Source organism: Chaetodon trifascialis, chromosome 17 (assembly GCF_039877785.1).
Source record: "Chaetodon trifascialis isolate fChaTrf1 chromosome 17, fChaTrf1.hap1, whole genome shotgun sequence".
In the NCBI taxonomy this organism is placed as follows: domain Eukaryota; kingdom Metazoa; phylum Chordata; class Actinopteri; order Chaetodontiformes; family Chaetodontidae; genus Chaetodon; species Chaetodon trifascialis.
In genome coordinates, this window is record NC_092072.1 from 24,509,213 (window position 1) to 24,518,834 (window position 9,622).

General features: G+C 40.9%; 1 protein-coding gene and 1 pseudogene across 1 annotated transcript; one reads left to right on the plus strand and one right to left on the minus strand.

The window, feature by feature from the left end:
• Positions 1-1,087: 1,087 nt before the first annotated feature.
• LOC139345634 (uncharacterized) lies at positions 1,088-1,984 on the plus strand (the record flags this gene model as incomplete). The annotated part of the gene is made up of 1 exon (XM_070984378.1): positions 1,088-1,984. A coding segment is annotated over one exon (897 nt), but the record flags the coding sequence as incomplete, so codon positions are not given.
• Positions 1,985-6,444: 4,460 nt separating this feature from the next.
• On the minus strand, positions 6,445-7,671 carry LOC139345485 (uncharacterized; annotated as a pseudogene).
• Between the last annotated feature and the right edge of the window lie 1,951 nt (positions 7,672-9,622).

Sequence of the window (9,622 nt, forward strand, 5' to 3'; positions counted from 1 at the left end):
AGCTCCATGGTATACTCCTCAAACCCGCAAATTAAAGCAAAATTCATGGAAAATAGAAAGGAAATGGCGTTCTACCAATTTGGAAGAATTTCGGGCCGCCTGGCAAGACAGTCTTAAAATATACAGGAAAGCCCTCCGCAGTGCCAGGGCAGCCTATTACTCTGCACTAATAGAGGAAAATAAGAACAATCCCAGGTTTCTCTTCAGCACTGTAGCCAGGCTGACAGAGCGCCATAATTCTGTTGAACCATGTATTCCTTTAGCTCTGAACAGTAATGACTTCATGAGCTTCTTTAATGATAAAATTCTAACTATTAGAGACAGAATTCATCGGCTCCTGCCGCCAACAGGTACTGTTTTGTCTTCAAACACAGAAACTGTAGAAACTGTTACTCAGTCTGTCGCAGTTTTAGACTATTTTACTCCTGTCGACCTTCACCAACTAATTTCAATAATTTCATCATCAAAATCATCAACCTGTATTTTAGATCCAATCCCGACTAAGCTGTTTAAAGAAGTATTACCTCTAATTGACTCTTCAGTATTAGACATGATCAATCTGTCTTTATCAACAGGCTACGTACCACAGTCCTTTAAAGTAGCTGTGATAAAACCGCTACTGAAAAAGCCTACTCTTGATCCAGGGGTTTTAGCCAACTATAGACCGATATCCAACCTTCCCTTTCTCTCAAAAACTCTTTAGAAAGCAGTTGCCAATCAGCTGTGCGACTTTCTAAACAATAATAGTTTATTTGAGAATTTCCAGTCAGGATTTAGAGTATATCATAGCACAGAGACAGCACTGGTTAAAGTTACAAATGACCTTCTAATTGCATCTGATAAAGGATTTGTCTCTGGACTAGTCTTATTGGATCTTAGTGCTGCATTTGACACCATTGACCATGGCATCCTATTGCAGACACTGGAACACTTCATTGGCATTAAGGGAACTGCGCTAAGCTAGTTTAAATCCTACTTGTCAGATCGCTCTCAGTTAGTACGTGATAATGACAACTCCTCTGTGCTCACTAAAGTCAGCTATGGAGTTCCGCGGGGTTCTGTGCTTGGACCAATTCTATTCACCTTATATATGCTTCCTTTAGGTAAGATTATCAGGAAGCACTCAATAAATTTTCATTGCTATGCAGATGATACCCAGCTATATTTATCAATGAAGCCAGAAGAAACCAGTCAGTTAACTAGACTACAAGCATGTCTTCATGACATAAAGACCTGGATGACCTGCAATTTTTTGATGCTAAACTCAGACAAAACTGAAAATATAGTAGTAGGCCCTAAACATCTTAGAAAGTCACTTTCTGATGACATAGCAGTTATGGATGGCTTTGCACTGGCCTCCAGCACCACTGTAAAGAATTTGGGAGTTATCTTTGACCAAGACGTGTCCTTTCACTCCCATGTAAAACAAATTTCAAGAACTGCCTTTTTTCACCTACGTAATATCGCAAAAATCAGGCATATTTTGTCTCAAAATGATGCAGAAAAACTAGTCCATGCATTCGTAACTTCCAGGCTGGATTATTGCAATTCTTTACTATCAGGCTTCCAAAATTCGTTGCTGAATATTCTTCAGTTGCTCCAGAACGCTGCAGCACGTGTTCTGACAAAAACCAGGAAGAGAGATCATATTTCTGCAATACTAGCCACTCTGCACTGGCTCCCTGTAAAGTTTAGAATAGAGTTTAAAATTCTCCTCCTTACTTACAAAGCCATAAATGGCCAGGCACCTTCTTATCTTAAAGAGCTCATAGTACCTTACTGCCCCACTCGAACACTGCGTTCCCAGAATGCAGGTCTACTTATGGTTCCTAAAGTCTCAAAAAGCAGAACAGGAGTCAGAGCATTTAGCTATCAAGTTCCTCTCCTGTGGAACCATCTTCCACTCTTTGTCCGGGAGGCGGACACTGTCTCTACATTTAAGAGTAGGCTTAAAACTTTCCTTTTTGATAAGGCTTATAGTTAGGGCTGGCTCAGGCTTGTCCTGGACCAGCCCCTAGTTATGCTGCTATAGGATTAGACTGTCGGGGGACCTCCAAAGATACACCGAGCTCCTCTGTCCTTCTGTCCCTCTCCATCTGCACGCTTTCATGTCCTACCACGGCATGTTACTAACTTAGCTCCTTCCCTGGAGTCTCTGTGCTTTGTCGTCTTGCAGGTTCCACAGTGGCTGAATCTGGATTGTGGATTGCAGCTGCGTCTCCTGCCTTGGCCCTGCCTGACATCTACTGCAACTGCTACTGCTATTATTACATCCACTGTCACTGTTACTGTGATTGCATTTCTGTCTCTCTGTCTCTCTCTCTCTCTCTCTCTCTCTCTCTCTCTCTCTCTCTCTCTCTGACTGCATTTCTGTCTGTCTGTCTGTCTGTCTGTCTGTCTGTCTGTCTGTCTGTCTGTCTGTCTGTCTCACTCTCCCTCTCTTGCTCTCCCTCTCTCACCCAACCGGTCGAGGCAGATGGCCGCCCACCCAGAGTCTGGTTCTGCCCAAGGTTTCTGCCTGTTAAAAGGAAGTTTTTCCTCGCCACTGTTGCCAAGTGCTTGCTCATGGGGGAATTGTTGGTTTTCTGCAGAGCTTGGTCTGTACCAGCTCTATATGGAAAGTGTCCTGAGACATTGAATTGAATTGAATTGAATTGAATTGAATTGAACTGAATTGAATTGAATTGAATTGAATTGAATTGAATTGAATTGAAATTAAAGACCTTGAAAAAATATATACCTCCCAATTAGATTCAGTAGTGTTTACAAGGCTAAACAAAATGAAGCTGGAACTGAACTCTATCCTACAAAAGAAGGCAGAGTATGCACTGTTTCAGTGTAGACAAAAATACTACGAGCAAGGTGAAGCAGCCAGGAGGTTTCTTGCACAGAGAGTTAAACAACAGTATAATCGCACTTTAATAACCTCTGTTGAAAATGAAAAAGGGACATTGGTGACAGACAGGGGGGAGATCAATGAAGCATATAGGGTATTTTACCAAAAAATATACTCATCACAAGGCTCAACTGACCAGGAGGATATAGATAAATTCTTATCTCAGGTAAACCTACCAGCCCTCTCTGAAGAAAAACAAAAAAGAAATAGGGGGGGGATATAACTTTGGAGGAGGTTCGACAAGCTATAAAAAAAATGAGTTCTGGGAAATCCCCCGGTGATGATGGGTTACCAGCAGATTTTTATAAAGAATTTGTGGACTTAATAGCACCAAGGTTATTGGCAGTATTCATGGATGCAATTGGAAAGGGCACTATGCCGGAAAGCATGTAATCAGCAGTAATTACCCTGATACATAAAAAAGGCAAGGATGCACAGAAATGTGGAAGCTATCGCCCGGTATCCCTAATAAATGTAGATGCTAAAATATTAGCCAAGATATTGGCACTGAGGCAATGTTCGCAGGTTACTTCATTTAATTTGGCAAGTAAGAAATAGTCCTGAATCTGTGGTCGCTTTCTCTCTGGACGCTGAGAAAGCGTTTGATAGAGTAGAGTGGGGATATTTGTTCAGGACTCTATCCAGATTCGGATTAGGCACCTCATTTATAAAATGGATTAAACTTTTATATTGTAATCCCAAGGCCTCAGTGTTAACAAATGGAAATGTGTCACCACATTTCACCCTTTACCGGGTCACAAGGCAAGGCTGCCCCCTGAGCCCCTTGCTCTTTGCGCTGGCCTTGGAACCCTTAGCAGCTGCCATTAGAGACAGCACAAATATTAAAGGTATTCAAGCTGGAAGGATGGAACATAAATTACTTTTGTATGCAGATGATATTTTGTTACTGTCCACAAATCCAGAAATAGCTGTCCCTCAGATTCTCTTTTTGATTGATACATTTTCTCATATCTCAGGTTACAAGATAAACTGGGGGAAATCAGAAGCAATGCCCCTGTCCAGAATATGCCCACCCAGTATAAGACAAAATTGGCAGTTTAAACGACTTCCCTCGGGTCTAGTGTATTTGGGGATAAAGCTTACACCAGGATATAATGACAGAAAATATTCTTCCCTTACTTTTGAAAATCGAGAGCACTTTACAAAACTGGGGCAAATTAGGTGTTAGGTTCTGTTGTGTTTTGGGTTCTAGTTTGTTGTTTTTTGTTGTTCTCCCTCCCTCTTTCTGTTTCTCCCCTCTCTACAGTGCATGTGTGTGGCAAGGGGGCGTGGCTGGTCCTGGCTCTCTGGCAGTTGATGAGGCACACCTGACTCCCATTCATTCATCATCTCCTCCATAAAAACCCGGCATTTTCACTACTCCAGTGCCAGATTATTCCGACACGTTCGGTAGAGCTTCCTAGCTGTTTTGTGAGATTATTCCTCGAGACTTTCTCTTTCGCTGCACGTAAGAGATTTCCTTTGTTACTTTGTTAACTTGGTTTTTTTCTTTCTTGTTTTTCCACAGTACCTTGGTTGCCTCATCGTGCTGTCAGAGAGCCGGCCTGCTCTAAAGTCTTTGTTTTTTGTTTCTGTTGAATTAATAAACTTTGTTACCTTTTTGCAAACCCCTTTTGTCTGCGTCGGGGTCCAGTCTATAGTGACCGGTGTAACATTAGGGCTGTCTCTGCTGGGGAAAATAAATATTCTTAAAATGATGATTGTCCCACAAATTAACTATATCATATACCTGCTACCTATGAGCTTCCCTCTTTCGCTGCTTAAAAGATTTAATAGAGCGGTAAATACCTTTTTATGGGGAGGTAAAAGACCTCGCTTAAACAGAATTAAAATGTGTGCTGCAAAGGAAGATGGAGGCCTCAACTTGCCAAGAGTGGACTGGTATCAATATGCATTTTCTCTTAATCAGCTGGCCAAAATATATATCACAGAGGACCAAGTTCCAGGCTGGGTCTTGATCGAAAAGGAACTTACAGAACCAATCCCATTACAGGCTTTTATTTCACAAACTGGGGGAGAAATCCCATCTAAGAATCCGTTGTTGCTGTTTTCAAGAGAAACCTGGCAAGCATCACACTGTCTTATTGGCTCAAACCCTTTCTTTACTAAAAAGTCATCCTTATGGCATAACAAACTACTGAAAGTGGGCAAAAAAGCTCTTTATTGGAAATCATGGGTTGAAGCTCGGATTTTCTATATTGGAGATGTTTTTGAGGGAGACGATCTTATGTCTTTTACACAAATTATATCGAAATACAGTATCCCTAAACAAGACTTTTGGAAATATTTACAATCAAGGAGCTTTATACTGTCTGCAGAACGAAAATCTTCACTATTACCTCAGAGTTACAAAAACTAGTACAGGGCAACCAAGGGGCTGGGGGGGTGCATCAAAATTCTATAGCCTTATGAGACAATCTCACCCACCAATACTCAGGGATCTCAAGAGAGCATGGGACGAAGAACTACAGTGTGAGATACCTGGGGAACAATGGGAGGAAATAACCAGGTCCTAGTATAAGACATCTAGAGAAATACAGACCCATCTCATTACATATAAAATAATACACAGACTGTATTGGACTCCCTGTAAAATGGCGAGATTAAAGCTCTGTGAATCTGAGCTGTGCTGAGAGAGGAGAAGAGTAGGGGAACACTCTTACACATGTTATATGAATGTGAAAAGGCTATGGAAAAATATAATATTATTTATTAACAAGATATTTAGCATAGAGCTATGTCAGAGCCCTGCCCTATGTATTCTGGGCATAGTGACAGAGGATGTAGGGTTATCATGCCAGCAAACACTGTGGTGTAGATTAGCCCTTACTACAGGATGCAGGATTGCTCTAAGACACTGGAAATCAAAAAATACCTTACAATTTAGTGAATGACCGGAAGAAATTAATAAAATAGCCAGTTATGAACAACTGATTTATAGACTGAACAACAAAGAGGAGATATTCATAACACTGTGGGGTCCCTACATGAACTGATGAACTGTCTTTGTGGATGGGAGCTGTGTCTTAAATGTGACAAAAGTATGATACACTGTGGGGAGGTGATTGTGAGTGTGGGAGAGACAGGAAAGATGCTAGAGGTGTTAACCCAATGTTTGTGAATATATTGTATGAAACGTTTTGTATGTCTATGTCTATGTAGGCCCCCCCCCCCCCCCCCCCTTTTTTTTTTTTAAATTTGTTGATTGTTTCCTATGTTATGTTATGTTCTTGACATGGCTTGTATTCCTGTTGGTCATGTTATGTTATGTATGTTGGTCTTTGTTGTGTTGCTAAAAAGCAGTGAAAAAGTGAATTACAGAGAGGGAGAGCAAGAGAGAGAGAGTGAGACAGAGAGAGAGAGACAGACAGAAATGCAGTCAGAGAGAGAGAGAGAAAGAGAGGGACGGACAGACAGACAGACAGACAGAGTAACAGTGACAGTGGATGTAATAACAGTAGTAGCAATTGCAGTGGATGTCAGGCAGGGCCACGGCAGGAGACGCAGCTGTAATCCACAATCCAGATTCAGTCACTGTCCATGGGAGCCTGCGAAACGACAAAGCACAGAGACTCCGGGGAAGGAGCTAAGTCAGTAATACATCGTGGTAGGACATGAAAGCAGGCAGATGGAGAGGGAAAGAAAGACAGAGGAGCTCGGTGTATGTTTGGAGGTCCCCCGACAGTCTAATCTTCTTCTTCTTCAATCTTTAAAAATATAGATTGATAAAGATAATCCTATAGCAGCATAACTAGGGGCTGGTCCAGGACAAGCCTGAGCCAGCCCTAACTAAAAGCTTTATCAAAAAGGAAAGTTTTAAGCCTGCTCTTAACTAATTAACTCACTGTGTGATGTGATCAATAAAGTACGTTTCTTAAAGTGTCTGCCGCGGGGACAAAGACTGGAAGATGGTTCCAGAGGAGAGGAGCTTGATAGCTAAATGCTCTGGCTCCTGTTCTGATTTGGAGACTTTAGGAACCAAAAGTAGGCCTGCATTCTGGGAACGCAGTGTTCGAGTGGGGTAATAAGGTACTATGAGCTCTTTAAGATAAGAAGGTGCCTGGCCATTTATGGCTTTGTAAGTAAGGAGGAGAATTTTAAATTCTATTCTAAACTTTACAGGGAGCCAGTGCAGAGTGGCTAATAGAGAATTATGGATAAATATAATTATAATATAATATAATTGGAGAAATATGATCTCTCTTCCTGGTTTTTGTCAGAACACGTGCTGCAGCGTTCTGGAGCAACTGGAGAATATTCAGCAACAAATTTGGGCAACCTGATAGTAAGCAATTGCAATAATCCAGCCTGGAAGTTATGAATGCATGGACTAGTTTTTCTGCATCATTTTGAGACAAAATATGCCTGATTTTTGCAATATTACATAGGTGAAAAAAGGCAGTCCTTGAAATTTGTTTTACATGGGAGTGAAAGGACATGTCCTGGTTAAAGATAACTCCAAGATTCTTTACAGTGGTGCTGGAGGCCAGCGCAATGCCATCCATAACTGCTATGTCATCAGAAAGTGTCTTTCTAAGATGTTTAGGGCCTACTACTATAACTTCAGTTTTGTCCGAGTTTAGCATCAGAAAATTGCAGGTCATCCAGGTCTTTATGTCCTGAAGACATGCTTGTAGTCTAGTTAACTGACTGGTTTCTTCTGGCTTCATTGATAAATATAGCTGGGTGTCATCTGCATAGCAATGAAAATTTATTGAATGCTTCCTGATAATCTTACCTAAAGGAGGCATATATAAGGTGAATAGAACTGATCCAAGCACAGAACCCTGCGGAACTCCATAGCTGACTTTAGCGAGCACAGAGGAGTCGTCATTAATGTGTACAAACTGAGAGCGATCTGACAAGTTGGATTTAAACCAGCTTAGTGCAGTTCCCTTAATGCCAAAGAAGTGTTCCAGTGTCTGCAGTAGGATACCATGGTCAGTGGTGTCAAATGCAACACTAAGATCCAATAAGACTAGTACGGAGACAAGTCCTTTATCAGATGCAATTAGAAGGTCATTTGTAACTTTAACCAGTGCTGTCTCTGTGCTATGATGCACTCTAAATCCTGACTGGAAATCCTCAAATAAACTATTTTTGTGTAGAAAGTTGCACAGCTGATTAGCAACTGCTTTCTCAAGAGTTTCTAAGAGAAAGGGAAGGTTGGATATCGGTCTATAGTTGGCTAAAACCCCTGGGTCTAGAGTAGGCTTTTTAAGTAGCGGTTTTTATCACAGCTGCTTTAAAGGACTGTGGTACGTAGCCTATTGATAAAGACAGATTGATCATGTCTAATACTGAAGAGTCAATTAAAGGTAATACTTCTTTAAACAGCTTAGTCGGTATGGGATCTAAAATACAGGTTGATGATTTTGATGATGAAATAATTGAAATTAGTTGGTGAAGGTAACAGTTTCTACCGTTTCTGTTTGAAAACAAAACAGTGCCTGTTGACGGCAAGAGCTGATGAATTCTGTCTCTAATAGTTAGAATTTTATCATTAAAGAAGCTCATGAAGTCATTACTGTTCAGAGCTAAAGGAATACATGGTTCAACAGAATTATGGCTCTCTGTCAGCCTGGCTACAGTGCTGAAGAGAAACCTGGGATTGTTCTTATTTTCCTCTATTAGTGCAGATTAATAGGCTGCCCTGGCACTGCGGATGGTTTTCCTGTATATTTTAAGATTGTCTTGCCAGGCGGACCGAAATTCTTCCAGATTGGTAGAACGCCATTTCCTTTCTATTTTCCATGAAGTTTGCTTTAATTTGCAGGTTTGAGGAGTACACCATGGAGCTAACCTCCTCTGTTTAATTATCTTCTTTTTTAGGGGAGAAACAGAGTCAAGTGTCATACGCAATGAACTTGTAGCACGATCAACCAGGTAGTCAATCTGGGAGGGACTAAGGTTAGCATAGGAATCCTCTGTTGCATTGAGACATGGCATTGAATTAAATGCTGATGGGATCATATCCTCAAATTTAGCTACAGCACTATCAGACAGGAGTCTGGTATAAGAAATTTTGCCTACTGGCTGGTAGTCTGGTAATATGAATTCAAAACTTATTAAATGATGGTCCGATAAAAGAGGATTCTGTGAGGAGTCACATTCACAGTCGATTTCAATGCCATACGTCAGAACAAGGTCGAGGGTGTGGTTAAAACAGTGAGTTGGTTCATGTACATTCTGATGGAGGCCAACTGAGTCTAAGACTGAGATAAACGCACTGCTAAGGCTGTCATTATCAACATCGACATGTACATTAAAGTCACCTACAATAATTACTTTATCTGCTTTAAGGACTAAACCTGATAGAAAATCAGAGAACTCGATAAATTCGGAGTAAGGACCAGAAGAGCGGTATACTTTCATGCGAAAGAGTGAGAACAAGGCTTTCAAATGAGTTATAGTCGAGTTTAGGTTTAGGGTTGATTAAAAGGCTTGAGTCAAAAATGGCTGCAACTCCACCTCCTCTGCTGCTGCATCGAGGAATGTGAGTATTAATATGGCTCGGAGGAGTAGCTTCATTTAGGCTCATATACTCTTCAGGACACAGCCAGGTTTCAGTCAGACAAAATAAATCAATATTATGGTCTGATATTAACTCATTTACTAAAACAGCTTTAGAGGACAGAGATCTGATATTAAGGAGTCCACATTTAATTTTCCTATCTTGTTGTACTATTACAGTGGTTGTTTTAA